Here is a 21,375-nt window from a genome sequence, read left to right as displayed (position 1 = left end):
AACACTACAGATTACCACTACAGATGAACACTACAGATGAACACTACAGATGAACACTACAGATGAACACTACAGATGAACACTACAGATTAACACTACAGATTAACACTACAGATGAACACTACAGATGAACACTACAGATGAACACTACAGATGAACACTACAGATGAACACTACAGATGAACACTAACACTACAGATGAACACTACAGATGAACACTACAGATTAACACTACAGATTAACACTACAGATGAACACTACAGATGAACACTAACACTACAGATGAACACTACAGATTAACACTACAGATTAACACTACAGATTAACACTACAGATGAACACTACAGATGAACACTAACACTACAGATGAACACTACAGATGAACACTACAGATTAACACTACAGATGAACACTACAGATTAACACTACAGATGAACACTAACACTACAGATGAACACTACAGATGAACACTACAGATGAACACTACAGATTAACACTACAGATGAACACTACAGATTAACACTACAGATGAACACTAACACTACAGATGAACACTACAGATGAACACTACAGATGAACACTACAGATGAACACTACAGATGAACATTACAGATTACCACTACAGATGAACACTACAGATTAACACCATTCTCTCTATGTTCGGCTAGCGTTAAAGTGTCACTAGTTTCAAATTCACGTTACTTTGATATTTCGCAAGGGAAAAAACAGGGATTTTCCAGTCCTAACGCCAGGGTTGGCAAATGTCCCTGTTTTATATCAGCCCTGATGCCAGGGTTGGCAAATGTCCCTGTTTTATATCAGCCCTGATGCCAGGGTTGGCAAATGTCCCTGTTTTATATCAGCCCTGATGCCAGGGTTGGCAAATGTCCCTGTTTTATATCAGCCCTGATGCCAGGGTTGGCAAATGTCCCTGTTTTATATCAGCCCTGATGCCAGGGTTGGCAAATGTCCCTGTTTTATATCAGCCCTGATGCCAGGGTTGGCAAATGTCCCTGTTTTATATCAGCCCTGATGCCAGGGTTGGCAAATGTCCCTGTTTTATATCAGCCCTGATGCCAGGGTTGGCTTTATGTATGGACATCCTCCTCTCCATCCATCTCACCATCCTCCTCTCCCTCCATCTCACCATCCTCCTCTCCCTCCATCTCACCATCCTCCTCTCCCTCCATCTCACCATCCTCCTCTCCCTCCATCTCACCATCCTCCTCTCCCTCCATCTCACCATCCTCCTCTCCCTCCATCTCACCATCCTCCTCTCCCTCCCTCTCTCCTTCAATCTCACCATCCTCCTCTCCCTCCCTCTCTCCTTCCATCTCACCATCCTCCTCTCCCTCCCTCTCTCCTTCCATCTCACCATCCACCCACTCCTTGTTTCTGGAGTTTGTAGATGCCCCTCCATCATCATCATCCTCCTCCCCTCCCTCCCTCCCTCCCTCCCTCCCTCCCTCCCTCCCTCCCTCCCTCCCTCCCTCCCTCCATCCTCCTCTCCCTCCCTCCATCCTCCACTCCATCCTCCTCTCCCTCCCCCCCTCCCTCCTCTGCCTCCCTTCCTCCATCCTCCTCTCCCTCCCTCCATCCTCCTCTCCCTCACTCCATCCTCCACTCCATCCTCCTCTCCCTCCCCCCTCCCTCCTCTGCCTCCCTCCCTCCATCCTCCTCTCCCTCCATCCTCCATCTCTCCCTCCCTCCCTCCCTCCCTCCATCCTCCTCTGCCTCCCTCCCTCCCTCCATCCTCCTCTCCCTCCCTCCATCCTCCTCTCCATCCTCCTCCCCCTCCCCCCCTCCCTCCTCTGCCTCCCTCCCTCCATCCTCCTCTCCCTCCATCCTCCTCTCCCTCCATCCTCCATCCCTCCCTCCCTCCCTCCCTCCCCTCTCTCCATCCTCCTCTGCCTCCTCCCTCCCTCCATCTTACCATCCATCCACTCCTTGTTTCTGGAGCTCTGAGACGCCGAATGAGAGCGCTCCCATGAAGTCGTTCCTGCTGGTCAGATCCCAGTCCCAGATCTCCACCGACAGACGCCGGTCCTTATCAGAGTCCTTCAGAGGACTAGAGGGAGAGAGAGAGAGAGAATCAATACTTCCCACGATGCAACGGTTCAAGACTTTATCTCGATGTCTTTATCTTGACGGAGTGTAAAGTATCGTTCACAGATATTGAAAATGTTTAAAAAGGTCAAAGGTCAAAGGTCAGCCCACCAACTATTGATGACGTGGTACCCATCGACTACAACCCACTAACTATTGATGACGTGGTACCGATCGACTACAACCCACTAACTATTGATGACGTGGTACCGATCGACTACAACCCACTAACTATTGATGACGTGGTACCGATCGACTACAACCCACTAACTATTGATGACGTGGTACCGATCGACTACAACCCACTAACTATTGATGACGTGGTACCGATCGACTACAACCAACTAACTATTGATGACGTGGTACCGATCGAATACAACCGACTAACTATTGATGACGTGGTACCGATCGACTACAACCCACTAACTATTGATGACGTGGTACCGATCGACTACAACCCACTAACTATTGATGACGTGGTACCGATCGACTACAACCCACTAACTATTGATGACGTGGTACCGATCGACTACAACCCACTAACTATTGATGATGTGGTACCGATCGACTACAACCCACTAACTATTGATGACGTGGTACCGATCGACTACAACCCACTAACTATTGATGACGTGGTACCGATCGACTACAACCCACTAACTATTGATGATGTGGTACCGATCGACTACAACCAACTAACTATTGATGACCAACTGAGACTACAACCCACTAACTATTGATGACCAACTGAGACTACAACCCACTAACTATTGATGACGTGGTACCGATCGACCACAACCCACTAACTATTGATGACCAACTGAGACTACACACCAGACAGATTAGAGATCAGACTCCATCAGAGCACCACAGAAGGGAGGAGGAGGAAGAGAAACAAAGCTTTCCTTCTGTATGTTTATCTGTGTGTGATGCCTGGATCTCCTTCAAAACAAAGATAATGTAAAGTCTAGAGCTCTCCCGACTCCTAAGGGTTCTAACAACAAAGATATTATAAATAAAGGAGATATCGCATCATTTAACAAAAAAAAAATGTATAACCAAAGACATTATAAACATGAAATATATCTCTAAATGTGATGGTCTGTCTATCAAAGATATTATAAAGAGTAGAGATGTCTCACAATGTGAAGCTCTCATTCCAGGTGGGGTTCAGGTTGCACTTGATGGTCTTGGTCTTCTGCTTGGTGTCACTCTTGGGGTCGGGGATGAGTTTGAGCTTCACGTAGGGGTCAGACAGACCGTTAGGGTCCATGGGGACCAGGTTACAAGCCTCCTGGACTGGAGAGCGGACGAGAGGAGAGGAGGGGGAAGATAAATAGTTAACAAATTGTCAAACTGTAATTCAAATTAAATGAACTGTCTACTGTATTGCTGCTTTGAGAGGATGGAGAGAGGAAGGAGAGAGGGTGGAGAGAGGGTGGAGAGAGGATGGAGAGAGGGTGGAGAGAGGGTGGAGAGAGGATGGAGAGAGGGTGGAGAGAGGGTGGAGAGAGGGTGGAGAGAGAATGGAGAGAGGGTGGAGAGAGAATCGAGAGAGGGTGGAGAGAGAATGGAGAGGACGGAGAGAGGATGGAGAGAGGAAGGAGAGGATGGAGAGAGGGTGGAGAGAGGATGGAGAGGACGGAGAGAGGGTGGAGAGAGGAAGGAGAGGACGGAGAGAGGGTGGAGAGAGGACGGAGAGAGGGTGGAGAGAGGGTGGAGAGAGAATGGAGAGAGGGTGGAGAGAGGGTGGAGAGAGGGTGGAGAGAGGAAGGAGAGAGGGTGGAGAGAGGGTGGAGAGAGAATGGAGAGAGGGTGGAGAGAGGGTGGAGAGAGGGTGGAGAGAGGACGGAGAAAGGATGGAGAGGACGGAGAAAGGATGGAGAGGACGGAGAAAGGATGGAGAGGACGGAGGGAGGGTGGAGAGAGGAAGGAGAGGACGGAGAGAGGGTGGAGAGAGGAAGGAGAGGACGGAGAGAGGGTGGAGAGAGGATGGAGAGAGGGTGGAGAGAGGGTGGAGAGAGGGTGGAGAGAGAATGGAGAGAGAATGGAGAGAGGGTGGAGAGAGGATGGAGAGAGGGTGGAGAGAGGGTGGAGAGGACGGAGAGAGGATGGAGAGGACGGAGAGAGGGTGGAGAGAGAATGGAGAGGACGGAGAGAGGGTAGAGAGAGGAAGGAGAGGACGGAGAGAGGGTGGAGAGAGAATGGAGAGAGGGTGGAGACAGGATGGAGAGAGGGTAGAGAGAGGGTGTGGAGAGAATGGAGAGAGGGTGGAGAGAGGATGGAGTGAGGATTGAGAGAGGGTGGAGAGAGGGTGGATAGAGGGTGGAGAGAGGATGGAGAGAGGATGGAGAGAGGATGGAGAGGACGGAGAGAGGATGGAGAGAGGATGGAGAGAGGGTGGAGAGAGGATGGAGAGAGGATGGAGAGGACGGAGAGAGGATGGAGAGAGGATGGAGAGAGGGTGGAGAGAGGGTGGAGAGAGAATGGAGAGAGGGTGGCGAGAGGGTGGAGAGAGGATGTAGAGAGGGTGGAGAGAGAATGGAGAGAGGGTGGAGAGAGGGTGGAGAGAGGATGGAGAGAGGGTGGCGAGAGGGTGGAGAGAGGATGTAGAGAGGGCTGCTCAATGAGAGTGATTGAAGAAAACATTCATCTCTGTTTGTATATCTGACAGGCTGAGTAAAACCACCAGCAGGGAATTTAAAATCAATGAACTATTTAGCACCAAAACCAATCCAGAAACACTATATCTGTCCACTACTGAGATCAATAATCAGCAGGCCAGGATACAGTAACGTAGGACAGGGTACAGTAACACAGCAGGACAGGGTACAGTAACACAGCAGGACAGGGTACAGTAACACAGTAACAGCAGGACAGGGTACAGTAACACAGCAGGACAGGGTACAGTAACACAGTAACACAGCAGGACAGGGTACAGTAACAGCAGGACAGGGTACAGTAACACAGTAGGACAGGGTACGGTAACACAGTAACACAGCAGGACAGGGTACAGTAACAGCAGGACAGGGTACAGTAACACAGCAGGACAGGGTACAGTAACACAACAGGCCTAGGTACAGTAACACAGCAGGACAGGGTACAGTAACACAGCAGGACAGGGTACAGTAACACAGTAACACAGCAGGACAGGGTACAGGTCTCTCTCTACCCCCCCCTCTCTCTATCTCTATCCTGAACAGGTCTCTCTCTAACCCCCCCCCCCCCCCCTCTCTATCCTGAACAGGTCTCTCTATACCCCCTATCTCTCTACCCCCCTCTCTCTCTCCCTCTCTAAACAGCTCTGCTATCTCTACCCCCCCCCTCTCTCTCTCTACCCCCTCTCTCTCTCTACCCCCCCTCTCTAAACAGCTCTGTCTATCTCTACCCCCCCCTCTCTCTATCGCTATCCTGAACAGGTCTCTCTATACACCCTATCTCTCTACCCCCCCCCCCCCCCCTCTCTAAACAGGTCTGTCTCTACCCTCCCCTGTCTCTCTCCCCCCTAAACAGCTCTGTCTATCTCTACCCCCCCTCTCTCTCTCTATACCCCCTATCTCTCTCCCTCTCTAAACAGCTCTGTCTGTCTCTACCCCCCCCCTCCCCTCTCTAAACAGCTCTGTCTATACCCCCTATCTCTCTACCCCCCCTCTCTCTCTCCCTCTCTAAACAGCTCTGTCTGTCTCTACCCCCCCCCCCTCCCCTCTCTAAACAGCTCTGTCTATACCCCCTATCTCTCTACCCCCCTCTCTCTCTCTCCCTCTCTGAACAGCTCTATCTCTACCCCCCCTCTCTATCTCTATCCTGAACAGGTCTCTCTCTACCCCACCCCCCCTCTCTAAACAGCTCTGTCTATATCTACCCTCTCTCTCTCTAAACAGCTCTGTCTACCCCCCCCTCTCTAAACAGCTCTGTCTATATCTACCCTCTCCCTCTCTAAACAGCTCTGTCTATCTCTACCCTCTCCCTCTCTAAACAGCTCTGTCCACCCCCCCCCTCTCTAAACAGCTCTGTCTATATCTACCCTCTCCCTCTCTAAACAGCTCTGTCCACCCCCCCCCCCCTCTCTAAACAGCTCTGTCTACCCCCCCCCCCCTCTCTAAACAGCTCTGTCTACCCCCCCCTCTCTAAACAGCTCTGTCTATATCTACCCTCTTCCTCTCTAAACAGCTCTGTCTACCCCCCCCCCCCCCTCTCTAAACAGCTCTGTCTAGCTCTACTTGGTTCTGAATGCCCCATTTGTTAACACTTAACCAGCAGTTTAGTTAGTCAGTACAGAACAATCAATCCTCTTCTCTGGGTGAGCCGAGTGTCCTGGTGATGTGGGTCAATCGTTGGGTCATTGATCAAATAATGGACTTTCCAGTTCCGCCCCATCTCTCTCTCTCTCACACACACACACACACACACACACACACACACACACACACACACACACACACACACACACACACACACACACACACACACACACACACACACACACACACACACACACACACACACACACACACACACACACACAGTGCTCCGACCAAGACTCAGGTCTCCAGTTTAAAGCCACACCCTGCTTGGTAATTCTTTAGGGTCTAAGATGTTTGGGGGGAGGGGTGCTGAGATGACATATGGAATTGTTTAAGATGGTCATACCATGGGATCATTTAGCTGAATTGTAGGACCCCTTTAGGTACCCCCCCCCCCCCCCCAGTAAAAAAAATGATAAAGCACAGATTTTGGCCTGTACCACTACAATGTATCATAAGAAACACGGTGTTTAAGTGTCCTAAATCTAGGAGACATATTTAACCAGGTGTTTAAGTGTCCTAAATCTAGGAGACATATTTAACCAGGTGTTTAAGTGTCCTAAATCTAGGAGACATATTTAACAAGGTGTTTAAGTGTCTGTCCTAAATCTAGGAGACATATTTAACAAGGTGTTTAAGTGTCTGTCCTTAATCTAGGAGACATATTTAACAAGGTGTTTAAGTGTCTGTCCTAAATCTAGGAGACATATTTAACAAGGTGTTTAAGTGTCTGTCCTAAATCTAGGAGACATGTTTAACCAGGTGTTTAAGTGTCCTAAATCTAGGAGACATATTTAACAAGGTGTTTAAGTGTCTGTCCTAAATCTAGGAGACATATTTAACAAGGTGTTTAAGTGTCTGTCCTAAATCTAGGAGACATGTTTAACCAGGTGTTTAAGTGTCCTAAATCTAGGAGACATGTTTAACAAGGTGTTTAAGTGTCCTAAATCTAGGAGACATGTTTAACCAGGTGTTTAAGTGTCCTAAATCTAGGAGACATATTTAACAAGGTGTTTAAGTGTCCTAAATCTAGGAGACATATTTAACAAGGTGTTTAAGTGTCCTAAATCTAGGAGACATGTTTAACCAGGTGTTTAAGTGTCCTAAATCTAGGAGACATATTTAACAAGGTGTTTAAGTGTCCTAAATCTAGGAGACATATTTAACAAGGTGTTTAAGTGTCCTAAATCTAGGAGACATATTTAACAAGGTGTTTAAGTGTCCTAAATCTAGGAGACATGTTTAACAAGGTGTTTAAGTGTCCTAAATCTAGGAGACATGTTTAACAAGGTGTTTAAGTGTCCTAAATCTAGGAGACATATTTAACAAGGTGTTTAAGTGTCCTAAATCTAGGAGACATGTTTAACAAGGTGTTTAAGTGTCCTAAATCTAGGAGACATGTTTAACAAGGTGTTTGAGTGTCCTAAATCTAGGAGACATATTTAACCAGGTGTTTAAGTGTCCTAAATCTAGGAGACATATTTAACAAGGTGTTTAAGTGTCCTAAATCTAGGAGACATGTTTAACAAGGTGTTTAAGTGTCTGTCCTAAATCTAGGAGACATGTTTAACCAGGTGTTTAAGTGTCCTAAATCTAGGAGACATGTTTAACCAGGTGTTTAAGTGTCCTAAATCTAGGAGACATATTTAACAAGGTGTTTAAGTGTCCTAAATCTAGGAGACACAAGGTGTTTAAGTGTCTGTCCTAAATCTAGGAGACATATTTAACAAGGTGTTTAAGTGTCCTAAATCTAGGAGACATGTTTAACCAGGTGTTTAAGTGTCCTAAATCTAGGAGACATGTTTAACAAGGTGTTTAAGTGTCCTAAATCTAGGAGACATATTTAACAAGGTGTTTAAGTGTCCTAAATCTAGGAGACATGTTTAACAAGGTGTTTAAGTGTCCTAAATCTAGGAGACATATTTAACAAGGTGTTTAAGTGTCCTAAATCTAGGAGACATGTTTAACAAGGTGTTTAAGTGTCCTAAATCTAGGAGACATATTTAACAAGGTGTTTAAGTGTCCTAAATCTAGGAGACATGTTTAACAAGGTGTTTAAGTGTCCTAAATCTAGGAGACATATTTAACAAGGTGTTTAAGTGTCCTAAATCTAGGAGACATATTTAACAAGGTGTTTAAGTGTCCTAAATCTAGGAGACATGTTTAACAAGGTGTTTAAGTGTCCTAAATCTAGGAGACATGTTTAACAAGGTGTTTAAGTGTCCTAAATCTAGGAGACATGTTTAACAAGGTGTTTAAGTGTCCTAAATCTAGGAGACATATTTAACAAGGTGTTTAAGTGTCCTAAATCTAGGAGACACAAGGTGTTTAAGTGTCCTAAATCTAGGAGACATGTTTAACCAGGTGTTTAAGTGTCCTAAATCTAGGAGACATGTTTAACCAGGTGTTTAAGTGTCCTAAATCTAGGAGACACAAGGTGTTTAAGTGTCCTAAATCTAGGAGACATGTTTAACAAGGTGTTTAAGTGTCCTAAATCTAGGAGACATGTTTAACAAGGTGTTTAAGTGTCTGTCCTAAATCTAGGAGACATGTTTAACAAGGTGTTTAAGTGTCTGTCCTAAATCTAGGAGACATGTTTAACAAGGTGTTTAAGTGTCCTAAATCTAGGAGACATATTTAACAAGGTGTTTAAGTGTCCTAAATCTAGGAGACATGTTTAACAAGGTGTTTAAGTGTCTGTCCTAAATCTAGGAGACATGTTTAACAAGGTGTTTAAGTGTCTGTCCTAAATCTAGGAGACATGTTTAACAAGGTGTTTAAGTGTCCTAAATCTAGGAGACATATTTAACAAGGTGTTTATGTGTCCTAAATCTAGGAGACATATTTAACAAGGTGTTTAAGTGTCCTAAATCTAGGAGACATATTTAACAAGGTGTTTAAGTGTCTGTCCTAAATCTAGGAGACATATTTAACAAGGTGTTTAAGTGTCTGTCCTAAATCTAGGAGACATGTTTAACAAGGTGTTTAAGTGTCCTAAATCTAGGAGACATGTTTAACAAGGTGTTTAAGTGTCCTAAATCTAGGAGACATATTTAACCAGGAGACATGGAGACATTTAAGTGTCCAAGGTGTTTAAGTGTCCTAAATCTAGGAGACATATTTAACAAGGTGTTTAAGTGTCTGTCCTAAATCTAGGAGACATATTTAACAAGGTGTTTAAGTGTCTGTCCTAAATCTAGGAGACATATTTAACAAGGTGTTTAAATCTAGGAGACATGTTTAACAAGGTGTTTAAGTGTCTGTCCTAAATCTAGGAGACATGTTTAACAAGGTGTTTAAGTGTCTGTCCTAAATCTAGGAGACATATTTAACAAGGTGTTTAAGTGTCTGTCCTAAATCTAGGAGACATGTTTAACAAGGTGTTTAAGTGTCTGTCCTAAATCTAGGAGACATATTTAACAAGGTGTTTAAGTGTCTGTCCTAAATCTAGGAGACATATTTAACAAGGTGTTTAAGTGTCTGTCCTAAATCTAGGAGACATATTTAACAAGGTGTTTAAGTGTCCTAAATCTAGGAGACATGTTTAACAAGGTGTTTAAGTGTCTGTCCTAAATCTAGGAGACATATTTAACAAGGTGTTTATGTGTCCTAAATCTAGGAGACATATTTAACAAGGTGTTTATGTGTCCTAAATCTAGGAGACATATTTAACAAGGTGTTTAAGTGTCCTAAATCTAGGAGACATGTTTAACAAGGTGTTTAAGTGTCCTAAATCTAGGAGACATGTTTAACAAGGTGTTTAAGTGTCTGTCCTAAATCTAGGAGACATGTTTAACAAGGTGTTTAAGTGTCCTAAATCTAGGAGACATATTTAACCAGGTGTTTAAGTGTCCTAAATCTAGGAGACATATTTAACAAGGTGTTTAAGTGTCCTAAATCTAGGAGACATGTTTAACAAGGTGTTTAAGTGTCCTAAATCTAGGAGACATGTTTAACAAGGTGTTTAAGTGTCTGTCCTAAATCTAGGAGACATATTTAACAAGGTGTTTAAGTGTCCTAAATCTAGGAGACATATTTAACAAGGTGTTTAAGTGTCTGTCCTAAATCTAGGAGACATATTTAACAAGGTGTTTAAGTGTCTGTCCTAAATCTAGGAGACATATTTAACAAGGTGTTTAAGTGTCCTAAATCTAGGAGACATATTTAACCAGGTGTTTAAGTGTCCTAAATCTAGGAGACATGTTTAACAAGGTGTTTAAGTGTCCTAAATCTAGGAGACATATTTAACCAGGTGTTTAAGTGTCCTAAATCTAGGAGACATGTTTAACCAGGTGTTTAAGTGTCTGTCCTAAATCTAGGAGACATATTTAACAAGGTGTTTAAGTGTCCTAAATCTAGGAGACATGTTTAACCAGGTGTTTAAGTGTCCTAAATTTAGGAGACATATTTAACAAGGTGTTTAAGTGTCTGTCCTAAATCTAGGAGACATATTTAACAAGGTGTTTAAGTGTCTGTCCTAAATCTAGGAGACATATTTAACAAGGTGTTTAAGTGTCCTAAATCTAGGAGACATATTTAACAAGGTGTTTAAGTGTCCTAAATCTAGGAGACATATTTAACAAGGTGTTTAAGTGTCCTAAATCTAGGAGACAAATTTAACAAGGTGTTTAAGTGTCCTAAATCTAGGAGACAAATTTAACAAGGTGTTTAAGTGTCCTAAATCTAGGAGACATATTTAACCAGGTGTTTAAGTGTCCTAAATCTAGGAGACATATTTAACAAGGTGTTTAAGTGTCCTAAATCTAGGAGACATATTTAACAAGGTGTTTAAGTGTCCTAAATCTAGGAGACATATTTAACAAGGTGTTTAAGTGTCCTAAATCTAGGAGACATGTTTAACAAGGTGTTTAAGTGTCCTAAATCTAGGAGACATATTTAACAAGGTGTTTAAGTGTCCTAAATCTAGGAGACATGTTTAACAAGGTGTTTAAGTGTCCTAAATCTAGGAGACATATTTAACAAGGTGTTTAAGTGTCCTAAATCTAGGAGACATGTTTAACCAGGTGTTTAAGTGTCCTAAATCTAGGAGACATATTTAACAAGGTGTTTAAGTGTCTGTCCTAAATCTAGGAGACATGTTTAACAAGGTGTTTAAGTGTCCTAAATCTAGGAGACATGTTTAACAAGGTGTTTAAGTGTCTGTCCTAAATCTAGGAGACATGTTTAACAAGGTGTTTATGTGTCCTAAATCTAGGAGACATATTTAACAAGGTGTTTAAGTGTCCTAAATCTAGGAGACATATTTAACAAGGTGTTTAAGTGTCCTAAATCTAGGAGACATGTTTAACAAGGTGTTTAAGTGTCCTAAATCTAGGAGACATGTTTAACAAGGTGTTTAAGTGTCCTAAATCTAGGAGACATGTTTAACAAGGTGTTTAAGTGTCCTAAATCTAGGAGACATGTTTAACAAGGTGTTTAAGTGTCCTAAATCTAGGAGACATATTTAACAAGGTGTTTAAGTGTCCTAAATCTAGGAGACATATTTAACAAGGTGTTTAAGTGTCCTAAATCTAGGAGACATATTTAACAAGGTGTTTAAGTGTCCTAAATCTAGGAGACATATTTAACAAGGTGTTTAAGTGTCCTAAATCTAGGAGACATATTTAACAAGGTGTTTAAGTGTCCTAAATCTAGGAGACATATTTAACAAGGTGTTTAAGTGTCCTAAATCTAGGAGACATATTTAACAAGGTGTTTAAGTGTCCTAAATCTAGGAGACATGTTTAACCAGGTGTTTCAGTGTCTGTCCTAAATCTAGGAGACATATTTAACAAGGTGTTTCAGTGTCTGTCCTAAATCTAGGAGACATGTTTAACAAGGTGTTTAAGTGTCTGTCCTAAATCTAGGAGACATGTTTAACAAGGTGTTTCAGTGTCCTAAATCTAGGAGACATATTTAACAAGGTGTTTCAGTGTCTGTCCTAAATCTAGGAGACATGTTTAACCAGGTGTTTAAGTGTCCTAAATCTAGGAGACATATTTAACAAGGTGTTTAAGTGTCCTAAATCTAGGAGACATGTTTAACAAGGTGTTTAAGTGTCCTAAATCTAGGAGACATATTTAAGAAGGTGTTTAAGTGTCCTAAATCTAGGAGACATATTTAACAAGGTGTTTAAGTGTCCTAAATCTAGGAGACATGTTTAACAAGGTGTTTCAGTGTCCTAAATCTAGGAGACATATTTAACAAGGTGTTTAAGTGTCTGTCCTAAATCTAGGAGACATGTTTAACCAGGTGTTTAAGTGTCCTAAATCTAGGAGACATGTTTAACCAGGTGTTTAAGTGTCTGTCCTAAATCTAGGAGACATGTTTAACAAGGTGTTTAAGTGTCCTAAATCTAGGAGACATATTTAACAAGGTGTTTAAGTGTCCTAAATCTAGGAGACATATTTAACAAGGTGTTTAAGTGTCCTAAATCTAGGAGACATGTTTAACAAGGTGTTTAAGTGTCCTAAATCTAGGAGACATATTTAACAAGGTGTTTAAGTGTCCTAAATCTAGGAGACATGTTTAACAAGGTGTTTAAGTGTCCTAAATCTAGGAGACATATTTAACAAGGTGTTTATGTGTCCTAAATCTAGGAGACATGTTTAACAAGGTGTTTAAGTGTCCTAAATCTAGGAGACATGTTTAACAAGGTGTTTAAGTGTCCTAAATCTAGGAGACATATTTAACAAGGTGTTTAAGTGTCCTAAATCTAGGAGACATATTTAACAAGGTGTTTAAGTGTCCTAAATCTAGGAGACATGTTTAACAAGGTGTTTAAGTGTCCTAAATCTAGGAGACATATTTAACAAGGTGTTTAAGTGTCCTAAATCTAGGAGACATGTTTAACAAGGTGTTTAAGTGTCCTAAATCTAGGAGACATATTTAACAAGGTGTTTAAGTGTCTGTCCTAAATCTAGGAGACATGTTTAACCAGGTGTTTAAGTGTCTGTCCTAAATCTAGGAGACATATTTAACAAGGTGTTTAAGTGTCCTAAATCTAGGAGACATATTTAACAAGGTGTTTAAGTGTCTGTCCTAAATCTAGGAGACATATTTAACAAGGTGTTTAAGTGTCTGTCCTAAATCTAGGAGACATGTTTAACCAGGTGTTTAAGTGTCTGTCCTAAATCTAGGAGACATATTTAACAAGGTGTTTAAGTGTCTGTCCTAAATCTAGGAGACATGTTTAACCAGGTGTTTAAGTGTCTGTCCTAAATCTAGGAGACATGTTTAACAAGGTGTTTAAGTGTCCTAAATCTAGGAGACATGTTTAACCAGGTGTTTAAGTGTCCTAAATCTAGGAGACATGTTTAACAAGGTGTTTAAGTGTCCTAAATCTAGGAGACATGTTTAACCAGGTGTTTAAGTGTCCTAAATCTAGGAGACATGTTTAACCAGGTGTTTAAGTGTCCTAAATCTAGGAGACATGTTTAACAAGGTGTTTAAGTGTCCTAAATCTAGGAGACATATTTAACAAGGTGTTTAAGTGTCCTAAATCTAGGAGACATATTTAACAAGGTGTTTAAGTGTCCTAAATCTAGGAGACATATTTAACCAGGTGTTTAAGTGTCCTAAATCTAGGAGACATGTTTAACAAGGTGTTTAAGTGTCCTAAATCTAGGAGACATATTTAACAAGGTGTTTAAGTGTCCTAAATCTAGGAGACATATTTAACCAGGTGTTTAAGTGTCCTAAATCTAGGAGACATGTTTAACAAGGTGTTTAAGTGTCTGTCCTAAATCTAGGAGACATGTTTAACAAGGTGTTTAAGTGTCCTAAATCTAGGAGACATATTTAACAAGGTGTTTAAGTGCCTGTCCTAAATCTAGGAGACATATTTAACAAGGTGTTTAAGTGTCCTAAATCTAGGAGACATATTTAACAAGGTGTTTAAGTGTCCTAAATCTAGGAGACATGTTTAACAAGGTGTTTAAGTGTCCTAAATCTAGGAGACATATTTAACAAGGTGTTTAAGTGTCTGTCCTAAATCTAGGAGACATATTTAACAAGGTGTTTAAGTGTCTGTCCTAAATCTAGGAGACATGTTTAACAAGGTGTTTAAGTGTCCTAAATCTAGGAGACATGTTTAACCAGGTGTTTAAGTGTCTGTCCTAAATCTAGGAGACATATTTAACAAGGTGTTTAAGTGTCTGTCCTAAATCTAGGAGACATGTTTAACCAGGTGTTTAAGTGTCTGTCCTAAATCTAGGAGACATATTTAACAAGGTGTTTAAGTGTCTGTCCTAAATCTAGGAGACATATTTAACAAGGTGTTTAAGTGTCCTAAATCTAGGAGACATATTTAACAAGGTGTTTAAGTGTCCTAAATCTAGGAGACATATTTAACAAGGTGTTTAAGTGTCCTAAATCTAGGAGACATGTTTAACCAGGTGTTTAAGTGTCTGTCCTAAATCTAGGAGACATGTTTAACCAGGTGTTTAAGTGTCCTAAATCTAGGAGACATATTTAACAAGGTGTTTAAGTGCCTGTCCTAAATCTAGGAGACATATTTAACAAGGTGTTTAAGTGTCCTAAATCTAGGAGACATGTTTAACAAGGTGTTTAAGTGTCCTAAATCTAGGAGACATGTTTAACCAGGTGTTTAAGTGTCCTAAATCTAGGAGACATGTTTAACAAGGTGTTTAAGTGTCTGTCCTAAATCTAGGAGACATGTTTAACCAGGTGTTTAAGTGTCCTAAATCTAGGAGACATATTTAACAAGGTGTTTAAGTGTCCTAAATCTAGGAGACATATTTAACAAGGTGTTTAAGTGTCCTAAATCTAGGAGACAAGGTGTTTAAGTGTCTGTCCTAAATCTAGGAGACATGTTTAACCAGGTGTTTAAGTGTCCTAAATCTAGGAGACATATTTAACAAGGTGTTTAAGTGTCCTAAATCTAGGAGACATATTTAACAAGGTGTTTAAGTGTCCTAAATCTAGGAGACATGTTTAACAAGGTGTTTAAGTGTCTGTCCTAAATCTATGAGACATGTTTAACAAGGTGTTTAAGTGTCCTAAATCTAGGAGACATGTTTAACCAGGTGTTTAAGTGTCCTAAATCTAGGAGACATGTTTAACAAGGTGTTTAAGTGTCCTAATCTACCTCCATACTTCCATTCGTTTAGAATAAAAACCCCGGTACTGTTACCTTCAAATCAAATCTAATTTATTTATATAGCCCTTCGTACATCAGCTGATATCTCAAAGTGCTGTACAGAAACCCAGCCTAAAACCCCAAACAGCAAGCAATGCAGGTGTAGAAGCACGGTGGCTAGGAAAAACTCCCTAGAAAGGCCAGAACCTAGGAAGAAACCTAGAGAGGAACCAGGCTATGTGGGGTGGCCAGTCCTCTTCTGGCTGTGCCGGGTGGAGATTAGAAACCTAGAGAGGAATCAGGCTATGAGGGGTGGCCAGTCCTCTTCTGGCTGTGCCGGGTGGAGATTAGAAACCTAGAGAGGAATCAGGCTATGTGGGGTGGCCAGTCCTCTTCTGGCTGTGCCGGGTGGAGATTAGAAACCTAGAGAGGAACCAGGCTATGAGAGGTGGCCAGTCAGGCTATGAGGGGTGGCCAGTCTGGGGGGTAGGGGCTGTTCATGAAAACATCCCCTTTCCACAGTGGCTTCCCATTAGTTTGCAGCCCAAACGGTTCGGACTCTACCAAACAAACTGTGGCACATGGATGATACAGACTTCAGATGAGTCTCCTGGGGGTCGTAGAGCTAAACGGAGAACACAGAGTCTCCCCTTTCCGTTTCAGTAGGTCAAACTGTTCGGAGAACACAGCCGTGTTCCTCAGAGTCTCCCCTTTCCATTTCGGTAGGTCAAACTGTTCGGAGAACACAGCCGTGTTCCTCAGAGTCTCCCCTTTCCATTTCGGTAGGTCAAACTGTTCGGAGAACACAGCCGTGTTCCTCAGAGTCTCCCCTTTCCATTTCGGTAGGTCAAACTGTTCGGAGAACACAGCCGTGTTCCTCAGAGTCTCCCCTTTCCATTTCGGTAGGTCAAACTGTTCGGAGAACACAGCCGTGTTCCTCAGAGTCTCCCCTTTCCATTTCGGTAGGTCAAACTGTTCGGAGAACACAGCCGTGTTCCTCAGAGTCTCCCCTTTCCATTTCGGTAGGTCAAACTGTTCGGAGAACACAGCCGTGTTCCTCAGAGTCTCCCCTTTCCATTTCGGTAGGTCAAACTGTTCGGAGAACACAGCCGTGTTCCTCAGAGTCTCCCCTTTCCATTTCGGTAGGTCAAACTGTTCGGAGAACACAGCCGTGTTCCTCAGAGTCTCCCCTTTCCATTTCGGTAGGTCAAACTGTTCGGAGAACACAGCCGTGTTCCTCAGAGTCTCCCCTTTCCATTTCGGTAGGTCAAACTGTTCGGAGAACACAGCCGTGTTCCTCAGAGTCTCCCCTTTCCATTTCGGTAGGTCAAACTGTTCGGAGAACACAGCCGTGTTCCTCAGAGTCTCCCCTTTCCATTTCGGTAGGTCAAACTGTTCGGAGAACACAGCCGTGTTCCTCAGGGTCTCCCCTTTCCATTTCAGTAGGTCAAACTGTTCGGACACTACAGAAGTTTTCGGGATGTCTCAGACTGCTCTAACTCTGTCTCAGACTTCTCTAACTCTGTCTCAGACTGCTCTAACTCTGTCTCAGACTGCTCTAACTCTGTCTCAGACTGCTCTAACTCTGTCTCAGACTGCTCTAACTCTGTCTCAGACTGCTCTAACTCTGTCTCAGACTGCTCTAACTCTGTCTCAGACTGCTCTAACTCTGTCTCAGACTTCTCTAACTCTGTCTCAGACTTCTCTAACTCTGTCTCAGACTGCTCTACCTCTGTCTCAGACTTCTCTACCTCTGTCTCAGACTTCTCTAACTCTGTCTCAGACTTCTCTAACTCTGTCTCAGACTTCTCTAACTCTGTCTCAGACTTCTCTAACTCTGTCTCAGACTGCTCTAACTCTGTCTCAGACTGCTCTAACTCTGTCTCAGACTTCTCTAACTCTGTCTCAGACTTCTCTAACTCTGTCTCAGACTTCTCTAACTCTGTCTCAGACTTCTCTAACTCTGTCTCAGACTGCTCTAACTCTGTCTCAGACTGCTCTAACTCTGTCTCAGACTGCTCTAACTCCGTCTCAGACTGCTCTAACTCCGTCTCAGACTGCTCTAACTCCGTCTCAGACTGCTCTAACTCCGTCTCAGACTGCTCTAACTCCGTCTCAGACTGCTCTAACTCCGTCTCAGACTGCCCTAACTCCGTCTCAGACTGCTCTAACTCCGTCTCAGACTGCTCTAACTCCGTCTCAGACTGCTCTAACTCCGTCTCAGACTGCTCTAACTCCGTCTCAGACTGCTCTAACTCCGTCTCAGACTGCTCTAACTCCGTCTCAGACTGCTCTAACTCTGTCTCAGACTGCTCTAACTCCGTCTCAGACTGCTCTAACTCCGTCTCAGACTGCTCTAACTCCGTCTCAGACTGCTCTAACTCTGTCTCAGACTGCTCTACCTCTGTCACCTTTCACTGACGATGTGGAAGAGAGACACTGGCAGATGTTGTGGATTGAGAAGCAAACAAACAGATATCTCTAGTTTAAACAAAGATTCTGATCCAACGTAAACAAACAGATATCTCTAGTTTAAACAAAGATTCTGATCCAACGTAAACAAACAGATATCTCTAGTTTAAACAAAGATTCTGATCCAACGTAAACAAACAGATATCTCTAGTTTAAACAAAGATTCTGATCCAACACAAACAAACAGATATCTCTAGTTTAAACAAAGATTCTGATCCAACGTAAACAAACAGATATCTCTAGTTTAAACAAAGATTCTGATAGATATCTCTAGTTTAAACAAAGATTCTGATCCAACACAAACAAACAGATATCTCTAGTTTAAACAAAGATTCTGATCCAACGCACACAAACAGATATCTCTAGTTTAAACAAAGATTCTGATCCAACGCACACAAACAGATATCTCTAGTTTAAACAAATATTCTGATGGGGATTTGTTTGTTATGGAATTTAGACTGATGCACTGGGCGTGTCAATCCAGTCGAGGGGGTTTAATGATTTGCTGCAGGGTGTGTGTGTGTGTGTGTGTGTGTGTGTGTGTGTGTGTACTGACTGTAGACGGTGAGTTTGTTGTCCTTGATATCTGCTGTGATCTGGATGCGTCCTCTCCTCTCAGTGTGGTCCGTTCCACACAGACTGGGAACGTTGGCCACACACCGGTTGTGGATGTTCATCATACAATCTAGAGAGAGAGAGAGACACACACACACACACACACACACACACACACACACACACACACACACACACACACACACACACACACACACACACACACACACACACACACACACACACACAGAGGTTGGGGGTCAATTCCATTTTCAATTCCAGTCAATTCAGAAATCAAACCAAATTCCAATCATTAATTTTCCTCATTGAAAACGTTAAAAAGAGAAATCTCTGTCTGGGGGGGGGGCACCATGTTGTGGCTGAGAGTCTCTGTCTGGGGGGGGGGCACCATGCTGTGGCTGAGAGTCTCTGTCTGGGGGGGGGGCACCATGCTGTGGCTGAGAGTCTCTGTCTGGGGGGGGGGGGCACCATGGGGGGGGGGGGGGGGGGCACCATGCTGTGGCTGAGAGTCTCTGTCTGGGGGGGGGGCACCATGCTGTGGCTGAGAGTCTCTGTCTGGGGGGGGGGGCTGTGGCACCATGCTGTGGCTGAGAGTCTCTGTCTGGGGGGGGGGCACCATGCTGTGGCTGAGAGTCTCTGTCTGGGGGGGGGCACCATGCTGTGGCTGAGAGTCTCTGTCTGGGGGGGGGCACCATGCTGTGGCTGAGAGTCTCTGTCTGGGGGGGGGGGGGGGGGGCACCATGCTGTGGCTGAGAGTCTCTGTTTAGGGGGGGGGGGGCACCATGCTGTGGCTGAGAGTCTCTGTCTGGGGGGGGGGCACCATGCTGTGGCTGAGAGTCTCTGTCTGGGGGGGGGGGGGGCACCATGCTGTGGCTGAGAGTCTCTGTCTGGGGGGGGGGGGGGCACCATGCTGTGGCTGAGAGTCTCTGTCTGGGGGGGGGGGGGGGGGGGCACCATGCTGTGGCTGAGAGTCTCTGTCTGGGGGGGGGGGGGGGGGGCACCATGCTGTGGCTGAGAGTCTCTGTCTGGGGGGGGGGGGGGGCACCATGCTGTGGCTGAGAGTCTCTGTCTGGGGGGGGCACCATGCTGTGGCTGAGAGTCTCTGTCTGGAGGGGGGTGACACCATGCTGTGGCTGAGAGTCTCTGTCTGGGGGGGGGGGGGGGGGGGCACCATGCTGTGGCTGAGAGTCTCTGTCTGGGGGGGGGGGGGGGGGGGGGCACCATGCTGTGGCTGAGAGTCTCTGTCTGGGGGGGGCACCATGCTGTGGCTGAGAGTCTCTGTCTGGAGGGGGGTGACACCATGCTGTGGCTGAGAGTCTCTGTCTGGGGGGGGGGGGGGGGGGGCACCATGCTGTGGCTGAGAGTCTCTGTCTGGGGGGGGGGGGGGGGGGGCACCATGCTGTGGCTGAGAGTCTCTGTCTGGGGGGGGGGGGGGGGGGGGGGGGGGGGCACCATGCTGTGGCTGAGAGTCTCTGTCTGGGGGGGGGGGGGGGGGGGCACCATGCTGTGGCTGAGAGTCTCTGTCTGGGGGGGGGGGGGGGGCACCATGCTGTGGCTGAGAGTCTCTGTCTGGGGGGGGGGGGGGCACCATGCTGTGGCTGAGAGTCTCTGTCTGGGGGGTGACACCATGCTGTGGCTGAGAGTCTCTGTCTGGGGGGGGGGGGGGGGCACCATGCTGTGGCTGAGAGTCTCTGTCTGGGGGGGGGGGGGGCACCATGCTGTGGCTGAGAGTCTCTGTCTGGGGGGTGACACCATGCTGTGGCTGAGAGTCTCTGTCTGGGGGGGGACACCATGCTGTGGCTGAGAGTCTCTGTCTGGAGGGGGGGGGCACCATGCTGTGGCTGAGAGTCTCTGTCTGGGGGGGGGGGGGGGGGGCACCATGCTGTGGCTGAGAGTCTCTGTTTAGGGGGGGGGCACCATGCTGTGGCTGAGAGTCTCTGTCTGGGGGGGGGCACCATGCTGTAGCTGAGAGTCTCTGTCGGGGGGGGGGGCACCATGCTGTGGCTGAGAGTCTCTGTCTGGGGGGGGGGGGGGGGGGGGCACCATGCTGTGGCTGAGAGTCTCTGTCTGGGGGGGGGGGGGGGGCACCATGCTGTGGCTGAGAGTCTCTGTCTGGGGGGTGACACCATGCTGTGGCTGAGAGTCTCTGTCTGGGGGGGGGGGGGGGGCACCATGCTGTGGCTGAGAGTCTCTGTCTGGGGGGGGGGGGGCACCATGCTGTGGCTGAGAGTCTCTGTCTGGGGGGTGACACCATGCTGTGGCTGAGAGTCTCTGTCTGGGGGGGGACACCATGCTGTGGCTGAGAGTCTCTGTCTGGAGGGGGGGGGCACCATGCTGTGGCTGAGAGTCTCTGTCTGGGGGGGGGGGGGGGGCACCATGCTGTGGCTGAGAGTCTCTGTTTAGGGGGGGGGCACCATGCTGTGGCTGAGAGTCTCTGTCTGGGGGGGGGCACCATGCTGTAGCTGAGAGTCTCTGTCGGGGGGGGGGGCACCATGCTGTGGCTGAGAGTCTCTGTTTAGGGGGGAGGCACTGTGCTGTGGCTGAGAGGGGGGGGGGAACCATGCTGTGGCTGAGAGTCTCTGTCTGGGGGGGGGCACCATGCTGTGGCTGAGAGTCTCTGTCTGGGGGGGGCACCATGCTGTGGCTGAGAGGGGGGGGGGCACCGTGCTGTGGCTGAGAGGGGGGGGGGGCACTGTGCTGTGGCTGAGAGGGGGGGGGGGCACTGTGTTGTATCTACCCAGAGCTTAATGGATCTGTGGCCAATTAAACAAGATTTTAGTTCTGGTCTTTCTGGGATGAAGTTTGATGTAATGTATT

The 21,375-nt window shown here is 45.5% G+C and overlaps 1 protein-coding gene across 1 annotated transcript in view; it reads right to left on the bottom strand.

Annotated features, from left to right (window-relative positions):
- Positions 1 to 1,929: 1,929 nt before the first annotated feature.
- LOC139394464 (protein kinase C beta type-like) overlaps positions 1,930 to 21,375 on the bottom strand; it is a 54,402-nt gene continuing 34,956 nt past the window's right edge. The window contains exons 5-7 of the mRNA XM_071142532.1: positions 18,539 to 18,667; positions 3,249 to 3,405; positions 1,930 to 2,068 (exon numbers count right to left, since the gene is read on the bottom strand). Of these exons, the coding sequence (XP_070998633.1) occupies positions 1,930 to 2,068; positions 3,249 to 3,405; positions 18,539 to 18,667 (425 nt within the window). The remainder of the gene's footprint in view (positions 2,069 to 3,248; positions 3,406 to 18,538; positions 18,668 to 21,375) is intronic.

The sequence above is a fragment of the Oncorhynchus clarkii genome, unplaced genomic scaffold (genome assembly GCF_045791955.1).
Source record: "Oncorhynchus clarkii lewisi isolate Uvic-CL-2024 unplaced genomic scaffold, UVic_Ocla_1.0 unplaced_contig_466_pilon_pilon, whole genome shotgun sequence".
Lineage (NCBI taxonomy): Eukaryota > Metazoa > Chordata > Actinopteri > Salmoniformes > Salmonidae > Oncorhynchus > Oncorhynchus clarkii.
The sequence above is the reverse complement of the archived record's forward strand: the minus strand, read 5'-3'. Positions and strand labels throughout refer to the sequence as shown.